This window comes from Vanellus vanellus (assembly GCF_965231255.1).
Source record: "Vanellus vanellus genome assembly, chromosome: 2".
Classification (NCBI taxonomy): Eukaryota; Metazoa; Chordata; class Aves; order Charadriiformes; family Charadriidae; genus Vanellus; species Vanellus vanellus.
This window is the reverse complement of record NC_138906.1, coordinates 33,775,788-33,798,072: the sequence shown is the minus strand read 5'-3', so window position 1 is coordinate 33,798,072 and position 22,285 is coordinate 33,775,788. Positions and strand designations below refer to the sequence as shown.

Below are 22,285 nucleotides of genomic sequence, written 5' to 3'. Positions count from 1 at the left end.
ATGTACTGGAAGAGACTGCAACAGAAATTATATCATTATGAAGTTGCCATGATACAGTCATTTGTTCATTCTGGAACAAATCTTTCTTTTTTTTTTTTTTTTTTTTTATTCCTGTATGTTCTAAAATCACAGAAACTTGGTTTTCACGGGTGTGTCTCTTCTGTTAGTGGAGTTCCAGAGCAGTGTGCAGTTTCCCTGCAGTCCCGTAGGGTGAAGGGTGCTGGACAGTACAGAAGCAGACACTCGAATCTTGTAACGCCATCAACAGAAGTGCTAGTGATGAGCGCAGGATGCAGTATCACTCATTAACGTTGAACTGTTAAATGAGACACTTGGACTGAGGTAATTGAGTTTCTGGCAGCCTGAAGCCATGGGAGTGACAGACCCAAGTACCAAAATGTTACCTGTCAGTCTGCAGCTGTGTCATATTAGCAGTTCCAGCACTGGCCTCTGTCCTCATGCTGACTAGGAGATGATGATGGCGGATCTTGGCGTATAGAGTCCACCAATGCCTCACCAGTGGGTAGGGGACATGTCCTGTATGTCTGCAAAACAGAGCCATCCGTGTGGTCCTGCTCAGTGATAGCTGAGACTGGCAAGTGCATTTCTCGATTACATCCCTCATGGGAGAGGCAGCGGGGAAGCAAGCGCATACTCTTTGCTCTCCTTGTCCGGATCGCCTCAGATGGGTACTATGGACGCTGATCTCCCAGCATGGTCCCTGGTGCTCCAGGGCAGCAGGGAGCAGTGGTGAAGTGAGACTCCAACCTGCACAGCTCTTGTTGAAACTCCTGAGGTCCCTTGTAAGCTTGTGACTTCTTTCTTGTCAGCGAATAATGTGGGTAAACTGCAAAGGAGAAACCCAGGAAGGACCAAGCATCTGAAACCCCTGCTAGTCTGTAGGGTGATGTGAGCTAGTAGACCTCTGTGGGAGGAAACTCTGGCTGTTCTGATGCTGATAATCGGATTCCTGCTGAGAAAAAATAGCAAATGAGCAGGTCATCCAGGATGCCAGTGCAGCCAAAGGCCAAATATAGGCCACATGCACAGCCTGGGAGTGCTGGCTTGCCTGAATCTCATTTTTTGCAGGTGTTGGCATCACTTCCCCTCCCCGGATTTGTTTCCGTTTACATGAAGCTCTAAAGGCCCTTGTTGGCTGGTAAGGAGCAGGAATTAACTTTTCCTTAAATGTCATAGCACAAAACCAAAATCCCAGTGGAGAAGTGGAAGAAGCCAACCCTGAAGATTTGCTTTTATCCCCCTCAAAAATCAAAATTTGTGGCTTTTTTTGCAAAAGTTATACTTAGGTAATTTGTCCTCATTTTGGTTCTTAATAACTGGCACAGCTCAGCCAGCACTGAATGATTGGCTGCAATTAACCTGTGTAATACTATTTTTGCTTCTTTTTGAGGAAGGACTGTTTTGTCTTAGTCACCCACAAGCCTTACTTTATCTAAAGAAAAGCTCAATTTCTTAAATGCAAATGTGATTTTAAAGGTAGTTATTCTTGTCCAGGAACATGATGGGAACCTAAAGCAAAGCCTTTGAGATGCCAGAGGAGACCCGTTACAATTACCAGCCAGTTTACCAGTGCATTATTGTCCTCCTCTTCTGAATGTGCTGCAGAGAAACCCAGTGAGGCTGGATCGTCATGTGTCCTACATCTGCCACCACTCTAGGGCTGAACCTGCTGGTTCTGAAAGTTCACAATTTGAGAAAGGTCTTCAAAACAGAAAGCAGAGGTCAGGAGCCATGCACCATTTCCAACACTGGAAGTAAGGGATTGGGCCACATTTTCTTGCTCTCTTTGCTGCTCTTGAAGCACTGGTCTCTCATTGCTTAGCGTACAAGTTGTCCTGAGGTAAAACTGTGGTGCTGGGAAGTTTGCTTCACACTGCTCATGCAGCACCATGGTTGCTTGTCGGCGCCCTGCCCCAGGCACCACCCCTGGGGAGCAGTAGAGCTGTGCTGGGAGCTGGAGCTCTGCAACATGCTGCACCAGGGACCTGAAACCTGAGTGCTATCTGCAGGGGAAGGAAGGGCTTCCATCCTTCTCTGGTCTGTCTGTCATCCCTCTCCCAACCATCAGTCCCATCAATCAGTGCTGCTCAGGTTGGTGCATGGGTGTTTGAGCAAAGTTCTGTCCCCCAGACTTTGAATTATGGCTGCATTGTGGGTAAACACAAAATGTCAACCTCTGTCCCCCCCTTCCCCCTTTATAAGACCTTGTTTAACACTTCCTTTTGCCTTTAAATGGATTGAGGGGGGTGGGGATTGTCCACTACTTAAATCTGTAAGACTGAACAAAAAGCAGAGCTAAATCCTTAATTTTCCAATTGGTTAATAAATAGCTAGAATTGTCAAGAACCACTTTTGTGTAAAAATCTTATTTGCCTCCCTTTCCCCCCTGCCCCATATCCCTCCCTCTCCCAAGGATGGTTGTGGACTAGATCCTGGGACCCCGCAGAAGCTGATTTCTCCAGGCGGTAAGCGCCAGCCTGCAGCTGCCCCAGGGACGAGCCCAGGGACTTTTCCACCTCTCCTTCTGGCAGGGGACTGGCTGCCAGGTTTGAGATGTGCTGGCCAAGCAGATAAGAGGGATGCTGGCCAGGAAGGTCAGCACCATGTGTCCTGGAGGTAAATATCAGCCAAAATGTGGTAAGGCTGAAAGCAGGATTGCTGCTGAAAAGCCTAAAGGGGTTATTGGCTCGATGTAGGATTAGTAACTGCTGTAGGGTAGGAGCACCCCATATACATGCCCCATGTACCCAATTAGACACACCTGCAACACAATTACCTTGTAGAAGCAGAAAGAAATAGGAAATGTATCCACAACTTTCAGATTTCTAACCAGTGCTTTCACTGAGAAGCCTGTAAAACCGAACTCACTGTTGCATCCCAAGGAAGATGCAGTTCCTCTCCTAGAGCGCACGTGCATGCCAGAACGCTTTAAAGCAATATAAATGGGTCTCGGTTAGTATATCTGCATGATTTCAGAAGGGAGAGGCCAGGAGTGAGGAATCACCTTCAAATTCAATAATCCCCATTTGAAAGTGCATCCAATTGCAATTTATTGTTGAGTAAGAGAGATAGGTACAGTTCTGACATTTATATTCCACTGATGTTTCAAAATTAAATGCAATATATTATGTGAAGCACATTTTCTGTGAAGTATCTTTTTATAAGACAACTGACTCGATTTGAAGAATATACTTAGCATTGACTGTAACTTTCTTTTCTCTAGCAGAGAAACACTAATTCAAAGGTTGCATGAAAGAAATGCTTTGAGTTGGGGACAGTTTTAGCTGAAGCACAGACTCTCTGAAGGCTTCCAGGGAAGGGTACTTCACCTGAAGAGTCACATCAAAAGCTCTGCCCAGCTTCTAAAGCACGGGCTTATTGCAAAGCCTGAGCATTTGTACCAAAATTCAGTCTGACACAAACCAGGTCTATTTGTATTCATACCACCACCTAGTTCGGTTTCTGGCATATATTCAAAATGCCGGATGAAAATACACAGGTGTATGAAAGTCCCCATCTGAACTGATCTCGAAGATTAAGTGGGGAAAATTCCTGAAAACCAGAATCGGGAACACTTACTGCCTCAGCAAAATAACAGGTTCCTTTGCTGGGTGAGGGCACGCTGAGAGGGGCTCCCAGGAGCTAAACATGAGACACAATACAAACACAGGAGATGTTGGCTTTTGGGAGTTGCGTGACTGAAAAATTGGACAAGTACTGTCAATCCAGAATGTAACTTGTCTCCCTGCTCTGAATCACAAGTCTCAACTTGGCCAGCGGCCCTGTCCTAAAAGTACCCATTTCTCTCCAACCCAGCACCTATAAAGGGAGCCTGGGACAACTTTGTCAGCAATTGCGGTGTCTGGCCTGTAGGCACCTGAACTTAATGAAGTGGACCCCACAGAGCACGAGAGCAAGCTTTGCTTATATCTGCTGCACGCTGAGGGCACAGAGGCAGTGGGCACCCAAAACTTGCTGCCTTTTGCCACAAAGTGTCTCCTGGCCACGATGATTTTTTTTCTCTCCAGCAGATGGCCCAGCCAGCCTTGTCTCACCATCCCCAGCAGTCTCACCGCAGGTACATTTCATGGTGTCCTCTGCAAGTTATTCTAGATTGGCACCTTTGAAATCAGTCTGAGTTTTAGATTATATAGAAAACCGGTTTTACATATATCCAACTGAATATTCATTAGTATCTTAGAAAATGGCAATTTTGAATTTGAAATGTTTTTAGCAATAGTGGCTCCATATCAATAACAACTCAATAGTACCACTTCACAGCTGCAGTTTTCTGTGAAGAGATAGTCCCAGGTCAGTAGCGCCTGACAAATTTATTTTCTGTAATAACAAAGACTGAAATGGAAAACATGCGGCTAATGCATCAATTCTGCTTTTTAATATGACTATCTTTCTGTCTCATCTGAGTTACTGGAAACATCCACATGATATATTTCCCCTTCCAAAGATCAATACCTGTTACAAAAATAACCACTGTTCTAGATGGAAAGCTGGCACTCAACAGCACTTGATTTTCACTTGCTCTTTGCTGTTTCCAGTAAAGCTAGATACATATTGAGACAAGACATTTACAACCATATGATCTGTAGTGTATATGAAGTGTTGACTTTTCCATAGGAAAATCTGTACTGTCTATTAGCTTATTGCTTTCTAATGGCAAAATATAGCACTTCTTTAGTTAATTATGCTCTTTCATGCTTTTCGCCTGTAAGAATACAAGCCTGTCTTTTCTAAACCTTACTAATCTACTCACTCAGGTGGATTTAACTCTGTGTTTAAAGGGAAGGATGCAGAGTGTTTTAAGTAACATATTCTTAAAAGAGACGAACTGGAGCGGTGTGATGTATCGGCAAGCTGACTCACTGCCCTAGTCGTTCTGGGGCACCAGCACGTTCTGGGGCACCAGCACGGTCAGAGGCACGCACAGCAAAGTGGGCAGTGGGGCAGGAGAAGACTACTTCCAAAGTAACTGAACCTGTGAGAAATAAAATGGCAGCAACTGTTACCTGATCAACTGCTGCGTGATAAAAAGTACAAATCGGGAGATGGTGCTGTGCTGGACCTTTGCTGTTGAGTTCACATCCACCAGGCACAACGCAGGATTCCAGGAACTCTGATCCTGAGTGCTGGCTGAGTATTCCCACAACATGAGACCTCTAGCTCTGGGCTTGGGTTTTTGGATTTGCATACATGTACAAACCTGCACGTTGGCTCTATTTATGCAACATCCTAACTGGGTCCCAGGCACTGGCACCACATCAAGGAACAAGGGGAATAGTAAAGAAAATAGGACGGGTCTTGAGCAGTTTATGTATTCATTTATGCATTTCAGTCAAATATCTCATTGTAACATCACACGATAATTTCAGATTTCACATGACTTCTAGTCACGCATGTTTGGAAGCTAAAGCTTGTAAAATGAGATATTTTTTCTTGCAAAATTTAGCCATCACCAATAACTGTGTAGTCTGAACTGAGAACAGCGTATTATTCTACTTCTCATTTGCTTCAATTTTGTACATGCAAAATTGGGACTGTGCAGATTTGTTCCTGTATGTTTTCTTTGAATTAATAAATCGAATGAATCAACATTTGCTATGGAATCTAGTTAATCTGTCCAAAGTTATATGGAAATATGGGAATAAAGATTAGACAGTGATCCAAACTAACTACAGATGCTGATTTCGTAATTAAGTATGAAAACAGTCTCTTGACATTCTTGTGAAATTTATGGAAGAATCATAAAAACTTTGGCAAACTAAATTTAGGAAAGATACACACTAACACCACAAAACTAAGATATAAAAGCCATTTATTCAAAAAAATGTGGTGGTGTCAAATCACATACACAAGCCAATATTGAGCTACAAACACAGACCAAACAAGTTCTATAAACAGAAACTGGAGTGTTCATATACCATAGTACCTGAAAAAGACCGTTAATAAAAAGGAGTCCATAAGTATTTCATTTCACTTTTTCTATATGGCTCCTTGCTGAATGTCTTTGCCTAAGTTAGTGTACAATGAGCCAGAGGTAGAGTCCCAAGTAAAGCATCTAATGCCTCAGGGCTCCATTAAAAACCTTTATTCTTCTAAACAAAAGGAAAGCCTAGCCTATAGTTTTCTGTATGACACTGAAGTAAAGCCTCTTTGCTTGAACAGTACGGCATTCCCAAGCGCATTTGGCATTAACCTAGATTGAGACTGTGCTTTGTCGAACCGTCTCAGTTCTCCTCCCCTTCAGACTCCGACTCTGGAAGAGAAGTAAAACACTTCATGTAGGTTGCACAAGGACAGCGATGTGAGTAATTCTAGAAAAATAACAAGAGAACCTTCCAAAATTCAAATGAAAATTTTCATCACAGCCAGTACTTCCTAGGAGAGGTTGGCAGATTAAACAGAGTGAGCCAGAAAGAAATTCACAGCTTCAGAAGATGAAGATGTACTCTGCTACCCTCCAAGGTGGAGCTCTTCGCTTACAGAGCCGACACTGGAATTTTAACCAGATCGCTATGAATTATTCTGGTCCCCATCTGCAGAGCCAGGCAATACATAGCTGAGCTGAGTTTAAGAAAGGACCAGCACTATTTGCTGCCTCTTCTGATCTCTGTGAGTAGGCTGTACTGCTGTCATCCAGGAAGCACCCTTTAAACTATTTGCTCTGCAAATATCAATCATTATCATCATCAGTCGGCCTATCTAGAAAGGCATATGCAGTGTTACCCTACAGCAGGTATGAAATCTGTACAAACAACATTTTTTGATTTGTACAGCATAAGATAAAAGTAATTTAAAAGTAGCAGGAGGAGAATAATTTAGAAGTAGGAACATACACGCTGTTTTTGTCACCTAAAGCTACTTTGCATCATGCTGTATTTCTGTCTGTGTTCACCTGACAGGAAAGGGCTTGCTGCCAACAAATATTACACATTAGATCAGATTTCTCAGAGCAAACACGGTCTACATGTTCCTACAGTAACATTCTGTCTCCATTTGTACTGGACTTTGTAATTGAAGACATGTGGCAGAGGGGACATGCAGGAAAGGATAAAAATAAAGAGAACGGAAAGGCGTACAAGCAGAAGATTAAAAGGGGAAAAGAATGCTTAATTAGACCAAGACTGCTAGTTCAAAGTCTCAGGTATGAAAGGAGCTGCCGTTTTCATCCTGCTACCTGTGCATGTCAATTGCTGCAGACAATCTGCTCCTTGGCAGTACTACATATTCCCCCCAAGCTTCTAAAACCAATTATCATAGAATCATAGAATGGTTAGAGTTACATTAATTATGTTTATATTTAATAAATACATTTAATTACACTAAATGGGTGCAAATGAACACTACTAATTATATCCCTATCTATTACACATGGATTGCTCTTCCCAATTGAGGTGGAATTCCTTTTCCGTGCAAAAAAGGTAACTTATTTATTCAGTTCAAACCAACGTATTTCCCTATACAGAACATGAGAAAAACAAAGTTAGGGACTACAGAAACTAGCTCCCCTCCCCAGTAACTATTCTAAAGCAGTAAATATGGACCACATATCTTAGCCTGATCGTTCAGCTAAAAGCAATTTCAGCTGCAGCGGCACGGGCAGGCTCATGCTCTGCTCATGTCGCCAGTACAGATGATAACAGCAGGAAAGGCACTGATACCGAAAACCGTTCGGTTGCGCATGCTAACACCAAGCTACTTCACGCTGTCATCAGTGCAGCGCTCCTCCCTGCAGAAGCTTCAAGAATTTATCTACAGACAAGTGGTACCTGATGACTTAAGGACTTCACAAGGACACCACAAACATTAAAAAGCAGCAAGTGTTGGTAGGCTCGGGCACAACTGGAAACAATTCGGAGCAGTCATGACTGCTGTTTTCTATTCTAAGTCTGTATACTTCCTATGCCTGGTACAACTAAAACCTGGAAAAGTAAATTTGATTTGCCAAGAGACTACCGTATTTCTTTAAATGAATCCATACCTTCTTCAGCATTTTGCAGCCACTCCACGAACTTCTTCATCTGGTCAAGAAAAACACTTTTGCCTTTAGCTACATGCGCTTCTTTATACCACTTGAGGATAGCTTCTTCACTCAGAACATCAGCTGAAATACAGATCAGTGTTTGTAAAAAAAATCAATGTATTTTTTTACAGGTTAGAAGATTTTGAACGGGGGAAGAAAGAATTTTTTTAAAGGCAGCATAAAAACAGTTAATATGATCGCAATGGAACAAGCTTTGCATGAACTATATTAGGCTACAACTACAGAATATCTGATGCATATAAGGGATTCCAGATGCAATAAAATGTGCAATGTATTAGGCTTAAAATAAAGTACCAAATACTGTGCTTCTGTAAAGGATAGTTCTCTACTCATCTGCTTTAAATACACCACGTAAGATGGCTGGATAAAAAAAAAAAAAAAAAAAAAAAAAAAAAAAATCAGTCTGCACATCTTAGACGTTACAATAATAAGAAAGACGATGCTTTTTCTTGCTGTTGGATCATAAAACTGTGCATGGTTCTAGAAATTTGAAGTGACAGGCACCTCCTGATTGAACAGTTGAAAGACAGCCAGGAGGGATTTTTTGCAATCATTTTTCCCCCTAAAGGTTTTATATTGTTTTTAGCTAATAAGTTTTAAGGCCACTATTCAGACCACCCATTCTAAGGGACTGGCTCAGATGGACAGCACAGCTGACATTTTTTCTGTCAAGCATCAAGAACAAAATAGCTGTTAGTGAGGGAATGTGAGGCTGGGTGAGATTCAGAATAAAGAAATCCTAACAAACAGCAAGGACAATTATTGTTTCTAACAGATGCAAATTTAGGTCTAGCAACAGACCTCTAGCCCCAGGAACAAAGCTCCTGCGATCCAGCCAAGCCAAATATCTCAGTAATTGATGGCTGCAGAGGCAAAATCTGGGATCCACAAAGGCATTTTGGCAGTTATGTAATGCAAGAGGCAAGAACAAAAAAAATCCAACCGTATTTGTTCTATAAAAAGACTAAAGACGGCTTTCTACATCTCGTTAAATTTTCCATTCTTTTTGTATTTGAACAAACTACCTCCCTTGCTCTGCAAAATCAACACATTTATGTCAAGTTCTTCACTGCTTCCTTGAGCTCCCTGGTGTCGTCCCCGTCATTTGGCATTCACTTGCCAAAGCGCTGACCCTGACCATCACCTCCCACTTCAGCCTAAAGGTTACAGCAGATGTGGCAGGGAAGGGAAGGCGGCAAACTGAAACAAATGACACCAAAACCCCAAAGCATCTCATCAAATGAGACAGAGTAGACACATTTCACATATGCTGTTGAATAACAAACAGATGGAAGCAACCGGGGATATGTTTGAACTTAATCAAAACTATTCTCAAGACATCCAACAGTAACCGACTATGAAGTCTCCCTGAAAATGTGGAATTTAATGAGTGTGTGCAACTGGAAGTTACCTTGTCTTTCAGTCACTTTTCCAAAATAAAACGTCTCCTGCAGTTTGCCGCAACTGACAGTAAGCTGAAAACGCAGGGAAATCAGGACTGCGCTGGCTCTCGGCTTTTTTCAGTACATATAAAGTTGCACTTAGTGAACCCTACAAGTGGCACATAAAGCCATATCTTCCTGAAATCACAACCCACCACAATAAAGTTCTTCTCCAATGTAACAGAAACACTGGAGCTAAGAAAAAGGTTTCAAACATGTTGCACTAAATAGTTGCCAGTAGTCTTTAGCAGCAGCTGAAAGGCATTACAGCATTTAACAAATCAGGATTTTCATTTAGCGAACGTGAAAATATTTCACGCGGATTCTCATGGAACTGCAGTTTTATCCCTGCATGTAAAAAGCTTATCTTCACCACAGAGGCCTGAAGTTCACACAAATACAGCTGCAGAATTATTCAGGGTGTGACACCTATTATGATCCTTAGGGACAGGCAAAGAAAATCAGGAGAGATTTCAAGGAAAAAAAAAAAAAAAGAAAAGAAAGAGTAGAGCAATCACCCTCCCAGGGCTCAAGGCAGCTCTTGGGCATTGTGGACATTTAAAAATACAAAGTTGCTGTACAGAAGAAGCTGCAGAAGTCTGTTGCTGCATTAAATTCCATATTATACTATACAAGGAAGCGCCTCCAGGTAGGCACATATCTCGGTCCAAGAGTAATAGGATTTAAGTTTATTTTTTTGATTTGCAGACTGAAAGCTCAACAGGTTTGTTACTGAAGAGGAAGAGGGGAAACTTCTCCCTCCCTCCTCAAAACCCCAAATCTGATAATAGCAGCATGCAATTTCACTGTGTGCCTCGAAGATTAAAACACTCTCAAGTCAGGTGGATGAAAAATTTGCCTGCATATAACTCCATAGCAATAAGCCTCCTACACTAACAGAGAAGAACAAAATGCATTCAACTACAAAAAGGACAACTGCAACGCTCCTTTCATTTCTGAGCAATATTATTTGTAATACATTCATGCCTCCAGTGCTCATACGAGATGATATTCTCCTGTCAGCACAGAGATGCTCAATTAAACAATCATGCAGGACAGGCTGTAGTTAATCGTACCTCTAGGTTGCTTTGAAGCAATGGGAACACTGAGGAGGACAGGAGGAGGAAGGGCATGATTCATTTTGTATATATATATAGTTATTCCTCATTGAAGTTGATTATAGATCTACTTCAACAGCTGAAGCTGAACACTGTGGTTTGTGGGTGTGTGCACATCATTTGCACTGCAGTCTCAGGTGATGTCAGCCCCAGAGAGCTGATTTTCCTGCAGGTGCAGCCAACTGCCACTCAAACCACCCACAGCCAGAGCCTCCAGGGACGTCCCTCATGAAAGGGAGAAGCTGCAGAGGGGAGACTCTTCAGAGTCCAGTGCCTTTACTGCAGGCTTAACTGGAAAGTTACTTGAAGTGCAGCCTCAGCCTTGTACTAAATCACCCAGTTCAAATGAATTTCTGCTTTCAACTCAAACTGCATAGCCATCGGCAGCAAAGGGAAAAGCACACCCTGTCAGCTGCCACCACAGTCAATCAATCTGCAAAATTCAACTCTATTGCAGCTAAGTCAGTTGGGAGGACAGAGCCCTAAGGCAAGGGCTCTTTCAATGCAAGGAATGTCACCCACAGTACAGTTATGGTCTTTATGGTATTTTTTTTTTTTTTCTGGGAAAATTTTTCATCCAGTACCTAAAGAAAGTAGTTGAATAATGAAGATATGTAAAGATAATTGTGCTCCATCAAAAACCAAAACCTGCGTATCAAGTGGAACTTGAAGATTCGCTTCAAATAAGCACAGGATTCCTGCAGCATTTCAGAAGACAGTCTGTATCATTTGGTTACAACATCTCCGTAATGCAGAAGAGTATCTCTGAGGCCTAATTATGCTGCCACAAACCAGAGTGCTACTTCACATGTACTTGTAATTTTTTTAATTTTTTTTCTTTTGTTATTTCATAAACGTCTTGAATTCTAATGCAAAAGTACACAGAGGCCCTGTGCCTGCTAAGGGTGTTCGTTGTTCAAATGAAATTCTGATCCTCATGAAAGGAATGGTTATTAATTTCAACAGAATCAAGATTTCACGTTTGGTATTTCCAGGTTGGACACAAACTAAAAGAAAGGAGATTCTGCAAGTGAATACGATACATAGCATGTAATCCAATAACAACAATGCTTATTTTACCCACAGTAAAGGGACACACTGTAACATGGAACAGAATAAAAGCCAACATACATCTTACAGAGCAAGCATAACTAGGTAGGAGGCTAACAAACTTATTAGGTGTCACTCAGGAGAATCCAGTAATTCTTATTCTGTAACTCGCTTTTAGATTATTGGTCAAAATGCAGTTGGCAGATTTACAATTGCACTGGCTTTAAGTGATAACCAGAGAAGCAACATCATAGCCAGGGATCAGTACAGAACTGGACAGCATTTTTTTCCCTCTATTTTATTCCTCTATATTTTCCTCTATTTTCCTCTATTCCACAAGCTTTAACTGACTACAGAAGTGCTTTTGCAGATTATATCTACAAGCTGGAGAGAAGCTGCTACCACGTAAGGGAAAATGAGGCTTGGGCTTTCATTGGGTGAAAAGTGGATATTCTTCCTTGTTTAGAGACAGAACAAAAAAAAACCCCAACAACACAGGCTTTCAAGACCTTCTAGGTTCTCGTTAATGTGTTTAGGTATTTTCAGGTTTCAGGTAATTCCCAGGAAAGTGATTCCAAGGGCTATTTTATGATGGAAATGTGGGAAGGATTTAAATGCAAGATGTTGGACATGCTCATGAGAACAGTCATACAACTAAATTTGTCAAAGCATGAGTGGTGTTTGGTGCCTGTCATCACTGATAACTGTCTTCATGCCCAGGAAGCACTCCTTCATAATGAATAATAAGCAATAAACTGTCCACATTCATGCTGGTAGATAGCTGCGTTTCTGTCTGCCCATCCACAGATACTTCAGATGCCCTTATTTGTCGCTAGAAAAAGTTCACTAGGTACTCTGAAAGCTCTCCAGATCCCGTGTAGGTTATGCTTGAAGCACAAAAGAAAGGGAAACATGGGCGTCTGCTGTTCCCTCACCATCAACATAGCCAGTAATAGCTTTTGGGGGCTGTTTTCTTTGACTATCAGGAAACAGAAGATATGCTGTCATCAGCAACTTATCTACAATGAAGTGTATGTCTCTAAAAAGACTTGATGGCTTGTTTCTAGTGGACAGGTATGAACTGGGTAGGAGAGGCTGAGATGTACCAGCACTGAAACAAAGCAGAGGCAGGCAGCACAGCTCTGAACAAGCCAAAGCCATGAGCCATTAAAGCTCAATAACATCATGTGGGAGAAACAGGAATTGGAGGACTATTGCTCCCAGAACCTTCCCTGGTTAACACAGTAGCATCTCCTCACCTAATAGACACTGTTTCACTCCAAAGCTGTCCTAAATAGATGGAGCTGACGACTTCCTTACTGCATCCAGCACTCAGAAGGGCCCTACGGCTCGTGGCTGTAAAGTCAGGCGAGCAGTTGCTCATAGGCAGCAGTAAGTCTGCCAAACAGGGCAGATCCAGCTTCAGCCTAAACAGGGCCAGAAAGGGCTGGCAGCCATACCGCCGCATAACTGCATCAGATAGCAGAGAGGCAGGTGCTCCGGCACGCCTGCCTGAGGTATTCCAGGCAGGAATACAGGCACGGCGAGTATTGCACCTGCTGGACATGCTGAACTCATGACTTCCACCGAGAGGCCACATGGTAGCTTCAAACACTCTTCTAGACATCATGCGAATCCTAAACAATATTGTAGCACCTGTAGCGTCGAGGCTAAAGTCTCGTCACCCTTCCTAACAAGCCTGTCCGAGTACATCTCCAGAGTCAGAACAAGAGTATGTGGGGTGAGATGAGTAGGTGAGAACTGGGTTCTTGGAGCATGTTAAGTTTAACATAAAATTTAGAAATGTAGTGATTTTTTTTATTTATTTTTTTTTTAAATACTTTGAATGTCAGGGTTGCTCTGGCAGGCTAATGCAGTAATGAATTTACAAAAATTTTGAAGGAAGTCCTACACAAGACTACTTCTGGTTAGCCATCACTTATGGTTTGAGTGCAGAGCAGTTCACCATGTCCAAAGTGAATTTTCTTTTCCAAAGAAAACTGAATAAAGCACTCAGTGCTGCAGGTTGCAGTTTCAAGTTTGTCCTCAGTCATTAATAGTGTTTACAAGTTGTAGAATTTGAGGGCAGAGGGACAAGGTGTACTGCTTTTTCATGTGATCATTAAGGCCATGCTATATGGACACAAGGATGGAAATAAATCCATGTGATTCACTTATTTCTGCCTTCTGAAGCCATGAAATTATTTTAACAGTCTGAACTTGTTTGCCTTGAACAAGTACCTGGACACAACAGGGTGAACAAAGATCAATACTGGATTTCTACTCCTGCTGATTTTTCTCCTTCAACTATTTATAGCAAGAATGTCAGAACAAACTGTTTGGCATCCACCCACCACACACGGTGCAAGACCATTAGTCTCTATGACAACCTGATCAGAATAAACTTGCGAAGAAGTCAACTTCACAATAAAAATTAAACCCCTTAAACTATGGCACCTGCAAGAAATTGGCAGGAAAAGGGAAAGAAAAATAAGAAAAGCTCCTTCTGGCAGGGAAGAAGTAACAAACAAACAAAAATAAAGCCCTGAAAAGTCTTCCTGACAAGAGGGTTTGCACTTTCAAGGTTTCTTAAAACCAAGCTCTAATCTACTTTTTAAATCTGCCAGGAATTTATAGAAATGTCTTCCTAGAACCAGTTTTACACAAGGACTACACTGCACTTGATCAGACTGTGGACAGTGCTTGGATCCTGCTCATGCTTCTTGACCATGGGATAAACGCAACAGAGAAAGAAGGGCTTGTTTTGGCTTTTTCTGCTGCCACACACTCCTTTAAATTATCAAAGGATAAGGTATTTCAGAGTTCAACACAACCTTCTCACATGCAATAGAGAACCCACACATACAACAGTGGATATAGACTTTTACCTTTATAAAAGAGTACCACAATCTTCTGAAAGGCTTTCATGAAGTGGATGTTGTCGTAACAGTACTCCTGCACCTTCTGGAGGAGAATCAACTCTGACTGGCCTTGAGTGCTGAACACGGCAAGCAGGGGGGCATATTGCTGCAAGGAAGAGAAGGTAAAAAGCCGAAATGCATGTCATTATACTGAAAATAAAAATAAATACTTTTTTTTTTTTTAATGCATGCATCATGAATTTCATCCCTGAAAATGTGTTTCACTGAAACCTTTGATTTACTTGCCAGTTGCATTTCGCATACAATGCATATACATAAATATCCATCAGCTCTTTAAAGATATGCTGCATGGTGTGAGCTAAAATTCAGTACCGCTTATAGATACTGAATTTTTTAAAATCAATTTAGAAAGTCCCCATCTTGGAGTACTGCTTTTCCTACATTTCACAGGGTAGCATGCTGGTGATTCAGGAGTTTTATTGACGTTCATAACATAAGACATCCAACGATGAAGCACATGAAAATACAAATCTGTAGTTTCACAGGGGTTTCAGAAGTGCCAGGAAACTGAATTATTTTTTTTTCAGGTTAACTGTGATCAAGTGTCATTATTTTTTCTCATTATCACCATCAGAGTATCATGACAACCTTTGCTTTGGTAAACAGCAATGTTTTCAAAGCACAGCGTTAACTGCTAACTTTATTCTGACAGGACAGTAGCTGTAGATTTCATTGTTTTTCCCTAGAGTTTATTAATATAATAAAAGATAAAGCAAAAAGTTCTTTGTTATGATTCCCCCCCCCCCCATTTTCAGATCTTAAAATAAAAAATTACATCAAAGGACCATATCCTGTTCACTGTTTCCTTAAAAACTACAGTGTTTATGACCATATCCCTCCAATTCCTTTCCTCTTAGCTTGTAGTGAGTCCAGCTAAGACTGCAATCTTGAATTCAAGGCAATATTAATAGCATTTTTCAGAGCTGAAGGAAGACAAATTACCCTTCAGAGACCCCAGCCACATAAGGTTACTGCTTAAATTGTTGTCACACTGCTCTGTTCAACCTTTCTTCATCATTTTCAGTAACACTGTCAGTTTGGCATTTTTCAGCTGGATTTGCAATGGCCTGATATCGCAGAGTTCTGGTCGGTGCGACCAGGACTGCTGATGGATGCCGTCAGGTAACAAATCACCCACCATCACATCGCAGCACAGATGGACACATTCAAGAGTACATACGCTTCAGGACTTCTTTACAAGGGGCTGAATCCTGAGGGTTTCACTCAACATGATCCATGGAAAAAACTACTAAAGCACGTGAAAATTGACTAAGATATGAAAACTCAGTCCAGAATGTTTTTTGCAAAATAACAATCACCTATTAATTTAAAGACGGAGGGTAAGAAATCACACAGCAAGTGTAACAAGAGCAGCTAAGCAGGCAGACTGTTAACTGCTTTTGGAAGAAACTTCCTTACAAAGTAACTATGAGAAATTACCCCATGTATCTAACACCACAGGTTGAGTTTTTCCACTTCTGGCAGGTATGGCCACATCTTTAGAAACGATGTTACTGTTTTGGTAAAAACACTGCAAAACTCCTGCAGGCTTTGGGTAACAAGACTCCATCTTTTTTCCCTTTTGGCCCTTGAAGCATTCAGCCGGTAAGTTGCAGGGAGGCAGGGCAACAGACATCGCAGTTCATTTATTTAACAGCGTCAGCAGAACCCACTCCCATCCACAGGTCTGTGAAGTGTTGCTAATTAATTTATATATTTAAAAAAAGAATCTTATCTTTTCAGTTTAGGAGTAAGATACCTTCATTTTGACACGTCTGACTGACTCCCTTTGCATTCATCTCTCACTCCTCAACTGGTGAAGACAATTAAAAGTTGCACAAGTGTCTAACTGACCAAGGAACCATAAAATAAGCTTCCTCTCGCTGCTGGCTGAGCTCAGTGGCATAATTTTCCATTTGCCTCAGGTTAGGTAGCAGCAGGGCAGCAGCTGCAGCGTCATGAAGCTCACACCACAGCCTCGTCTGCAGTGCTACTTGTCTGGAGGATTCTCCCCACCCATGGGGAAATGTCTCTTCTCTGCACTGGAGGTGGCCTAGGGGCCAAGACCCAGTGTCACAGTGAGGTTACTGGGACAATGAAGAGCTTATCCTGTAAGATTCAGGGTTTAACAGCTTGGTCTGTGTCTTCTACTGAGATCAGCTCCTGCCAGTCCTACCATGCAGATGGCACACGGGGCATTTACTGGTTAACGGCTGCCCACCACCTCCATTAGGAAGCCACCCATCCAGTAAAGCTTGTTCAAGAACCGTAAACTAGGTCAATATTCTGTGCCTTGACACGTCTTTTCAGGGGTCCCTCATATACACCTTACTAAATGAAATCTAATAAATCCAGGAGACTGGTACCCAGATGTCAAAGCTTTGGGAACTGTGCCTTGTGAAAGTCATCTGCCAGGTGCAGCCACACAAGAATAAATCCCACCACCTGGCATGTCCCACATCAAGTACATATTTACATGCATCCTCACTCACGCCACCAGGGCGAAAAATGATTGTTTCAGCGCACATTGACACACAGGAGGGGACAGGAACTAGGCTCCGCGTCACACTAACAGCATTAATCTGATTTCTGGAGTTGGTTCACACATTGGGTCAGCTGAGAGCCCAAAGAGAAATCCAAGATCTGTCTATCTATCATAGAGGAAGGATGTGAAACAAACACTGTTCATTTTTCAACACTGAAATGTAAAGAAGCAGCTAGCAAAGTCTAAGTTTCTATTTCTACTGCTTCTGTTAAAATCTTACCTGTAAGTACAAATAGTAAATACCCCATACAAATTTGCCCCCTGTTTTTAAACAGTGGATGTACCTAGAAAGATGCTTATCTTATATAAACAAGATGCCTTACCTAATTTAGTGGGGTTACATACAGAGCTGATGGTTTGGGTCAGTAAGATGAACAAGAGTAAGCATTCGGTCAGCAATATTTGTACAAAGCCAACTATGTTTCTCTTTTCCCAATGTTCAAATATTCCAAAAAGTGTTTGTTAATTTGCCCTGCAGTACTAGACAATTAATCTCAATGGATACTCTTGTTACAGTGCAGAAAGATACAATCAATTTTTACATCAAAAGAACAAGAAAAACAATGTCTCTCCTCTCTCTGGAAACTATCTCATCTTTCTACTGCTATTTGGGCCACTTGAGAAGACTTCAAGGCATTCAATCTTACCATCAAGACTACACAAGATCCCAAGTGACTATATTTATAGGATGACTGATTGGGAAACCAAATTCAGATGAAAGGACAGCAGTAGTAGGAGCTAAGCCAACATGGGAACTCCAAGTATGAAGAAGCACCCAACATGAAGAATAAATAAATTCAGATCAAGCTTAAAGATCCATTTTACCATAAAGTACAGATTGCTTCTGTCCAAGGGCAAATCTTTGCAGCCCTGGCTATGAGGGAGTATTCTCTTGCTCCTGGTTTACCAGCTTAAAAGGACTAATTCCACTGAAAAGCCTCTCTGCCTCTGTTCTCCGTTCAAGTGTCTTGCACTGCACAATTCCTTCAGACTTAGATGAGGAATACCAACCATATCACTGACTCCAGTGCCTCTGCACTGTTTTCAGGTTTGGTTTGTTTTATTTTTTGGTTTTTTTTCCACTCCAAGGTCACAGGAGTTTTTGTACCAACACGCAACTGTGGTAACTGTAATCTATAATCACTTAGCAAACTACAGCCCATATTTCTATGGTTTCAGTTCCCTCATCCACAAGGACACATCTGGAGCAGAGATTAACCACGCTATACAGTGCACATGCTCTCAAGCCAGCTCCTGGCTCATTAGTTGACAAATCGCTGAGTAACCAGCTCCCACAGCCAACACCGGCAACAATCATTTCACAGATTCTGAGCTCAGCAGTCCTGCGTGGATCTAACCAGCTCTGTGCAAAGCCAGCACAGGTGCCACCTCACCACGCTCCCAAAACTTCTTTGCTTCTGGTAAAGACATTGCAAAGGCCATTCCTGCAGGCTTACTAGTCAGATCTGAGCAGAGCTGAGTCTCAGCATTTGCTCAGCATTGTTCCCAAGGCAAGGAGCCTCTCAGGATCCGGCGCACTGAGAAAGCACAACACAGAGGTGCTCAGGCTGTAATCACCTCCGTTTGCCCTGGTTCTCTGCACTGTATGCCTCAGGGCATTCAATAGTCCGAACCACCTCAGTTTTGCATTCATCTGACTACAGGAGAAAGGACTATACACAATGCTCACTATGGTTAGTGTCAGCCCTCAAAATTCTAAATGTCCTGGATTTAAACGGGTAAAAACTTGACAGCTGTAGAATGTATTCTGTTAATGCACAGCAGCGCTTCCCCTCTTCCCCCATGCACACACCTTTAGATGTTTGAGGGCTTGCTCTGCAACCAGCTCTTCTTTCTTGTTCCATTCCACAGCATTCATGACACAGGTCCACAGGAGACCGATCACCGCTGGCTCTGGCAGCTCATTTCTTTTCATTTCCTCCTTTACATAAAGCACTACCTAGAGCAGGAAATAAACTGCTGTCTTAAGGAACATTTCCAATCAACCAGAAATGATGCTGACTTACCAAATACTTGCAATCATTTACAAGTAACATAACAGTATGGAAGTAATGAGAAACAAAAATAACAGAAAGGAAGAATTTAGCATGTTTTTATTCAGCAACATTACTATTACTTGACTACAAGCTTTGTCCCTCCCCTCCAACCTAACACTTAATGCAGTTAAATGAAATACAGTCTCATCAAGCGTAACTGAACCAAAAAAACCCAAACCCCATAGTCAGCTGCACTTGCAAATCCAGAGGATGTTTCATTGCTTTAGTCTTAAGCACAGAGTGAACTGATGAATAAATTAAAATAATTTAAAGAAAAGCAGAGAAAAATCTATGAGGTGCTCACATCTGTTCCTCTGTACTTACTATTGATTAAAGTCTTTGACTATTATTATATAAACAGAAGTTGTAAAAAAAAAAACCCCACCACTCTTTACCTCTTTAATTGGGCATTCCTGAGAGAGACGTTCTTGTAGCTCTTTTTGAAGTTCTTTACGAGTCCCCAGTGACTGCTGAACTCTAAGGAAATCTGAGAGCTCTTTTAGACCTGCTTCAGTAAAATACTTGGCAAAATGGTCCACATTCTGCCGGTTGGCTGGAAATAGCTCCTAAAAAGACCGGAATGCTCTCTGTTAAATAAATAACCAACTATGACTCTTGACAGAATGGGAAGAACATTTTTTAAGAATGAACAGTGGGAATCACCTGGTAATGCCCTTAAAAAAAAAGTCAATGCTTGTATTAACACTGGAAAAGTCAGTACTTCATTCATAATGTTGTGTTTCGTTATAGTGGAGGGAAAATATGCAAAAAATCTAACATCCTCTCTGCATGAAGTGCATGTCCTTATGAATAGCAGTGAGTTTAAGATGTCACTCAAAACAGTCCTCAGAGAAACTATACCTTTTCCAGATTCCAAGCATCTTGTAGGGAAAGTACAAAGGAATAGATGGTAAAGCCATTATAAGCAAAGCACATTTACCATGCCCCCCAGTGTGTCCACAGATTAACCTCTTAAGAAAAATATATTTAGCAATACATATTTGGCCCAGGCATCCTGGCCTGATGTCACTAGTCTTGCTGAGCAATGATTACCACTAATGCATCATTTAACAAAAAAACAAAATCGATTTCGTACTGTTAACATTAAGTCCTGTAGGCATTTCTAATTCAAAGATACTGTCATTCTATGATTTATGAAAGTCAAGCCACTTAGAAAAGTTAAAATTATTCTTAAAAACTGCTACAGCAAATGCCCCATCTTGGCAAGGATTCAATGGCATTTGCTTATCATCCGGTTCTTGGTGTCCAACAACGATTTGTGGGATGCATAGCACTTTTTTTTTTTTTAATTTAACAAAGAAGGTAGAGACCCTCAATCTGTTTACTTACCTAAAATGAGATTAAGAAGAAACTACCATGAAGGCATCTATGCTTGGCAACATCATCTGATACTGTATAGTTCTTTAATAGAGCAGCATAATGACAGTCAACAGCTGAAAGCTTAAGTCAGTCAAGTTTGAAATAGAAATAAGATGCAGTTTGCTTTTTCCCCCTCACTAATAAAAAGTGTAATTAGCCCATTTTCCAGCTTTATGGCAAATTATTTATGACTAGGACTCTTAAAATCAAATACAAATTGAAGAGATGAAGGGGTGTGGAAGGTTGCTTCACTTTTGAAAGATTCTTGCCTAACCATAAATTATTGAGGTAGAAACAGGAAATACTGCTGAAATTCTCCAGGCAGTGCTACACAGGATGTAGCGCATTTGACTGGATTATCGCAGCAGCAATCTTTTTGAAGATTAAAAAAAACCCTATTGATCTTCAGAAAGACGCTGGGAGAGAAAGGCACATGACATTGATGCATATTCATATATACTCTCAATACCTCAGGCCGCCACTACAAACCCAGAACACAGGTTTTGAGTCCAAAGGTTGAAAGCCTTCCTGCATTGCTCCTACTAGGTCTGCTGTCATCACACCAGGAGCATTTATGCTACCCAGATGGCTATCGCTGCAGAAAATTAGCTTACTGTGCTTTTGCTATACTATTTAAACACTGTTGCTTTGGAAACTTATATTCTAATCATAACCCTTTATACTTTATTTATTATTTACAAAAGTAAAACATATTTAAAAATAATATGAGTCCTCATGCACAGTTGCTGCTCTTGTATGTTTTGTTAGCAGCGGTTAGAAAAAAAAAAATTTAATTAATTCCCAACCCCCATACATACAGTCTTGCAGAAGGCACTTAACTACAAGAAAAATAGAGACAGAACGTAAAGACGTGATATTTAATATTCCTGAACCTGTGATTCAAAATATTTAAAAAATGCTAAGAGAGTCTGAAGGGAAGTTAACATGCTTACAGAAAACTACCATCTGCATTTTATTTCCTTCTCTTTCCCAAGGAGAGATAAGGATTATTGAAAATATATCATACTTACTAGCAATCTCTTATCGAGGTTGGCTTTCCTTAAAGCAGAGGTAACAGAATTGGCATCTTTCTCTGCCATCCACGCTTTAAAAAGCTTTACAGCAAAAGAGGCTGCGATCCCTGTTGGAGAAAAAAAACACAAAACATGTTTCAGCAATTTTCAACATGAATTAGAGATGGCTATAAGAATTACAAGGTTACAAAATGGTTACAAGAAAATACATTTATGACAACAGAACCAAACATGTAGAGCTGAAATGCTCGTTTTTTTCTTTAATGCAGTATTAATTTTCTGAAGTATGCTAGATTGTTTGAAAAAAATCTTTTCATTCTGTACCGCCCATCTCCATTCAATTGTACAAAGACTTTGTTTGCAATTATTTTTCCTACCTCCCCAATTTACAGACCAAGACCAATGCAAAAGGAAAAATTATGCATTAAATCAGTTCGGAAATGAAGGCACAAAATAATAAAGGATAGTCAGGAATGAGAATTGAACAAACACCTCTTCAAAGGGTTTTTTAGTAAGCCCTGGAATAGGGTTAAATAACTTTGCAACTTCAAGGTAACTGATTGTACCCCGTCCTCCTAGGAGGCATTTAGTATCTGGTAGGACCAGGCACAAACACTATTTTAAGTGGAAAAATTCG

The 22,285-nt window shown here is 41.2% G+C and overlaps 1 protein-coding gene across 2 annotated transcripts in view; it reads right to left on the bottom strand.

The window, feature by feature from the left end:
• Window positions 1-5,834: 5,834 nt before the first annotated feature.
• BZW2 (basic leucine zipper and W2 domains 2) overlaps window positions 5,835-22,285 on the bottom strand; it is a 58,136-nt gene continuing 41,685 nt past the window's right edge. For both annotated transcript variants that reach the window (XM_082498995.1, XM_082498994.1), the window contains exons 7-12: window positions 21,646-21,755; window positions 19,630-19,800; window positions 18,991-19,137; window positions 14,579-14,717; window positions 8,018-8,140; window positions 5,835-6,292 (exon numbers count right to left, since the gene is read on the bottom strand). In XM_082498995.1, the coding sequence (XP_082355121.1) occupies window positions 6,264-6,292; window positions 8,018-8,140; window positions 14,579-14,717; window positions 18,991-19,137; window positions 19,630-19,800; window positions 21,646-21,755 (719 nt within the window). In that variant the 3' untranslated portion in view covers window positions 5,835-6,263. The remainder of the gene's footprint in view (window positions 6,293-8,017; window positions 8,141-14,578; window positions 14,718-18,990; window positions 19,138-19,629; window positions 19,801-21,645; window positions 21,756-22,285) is intronic.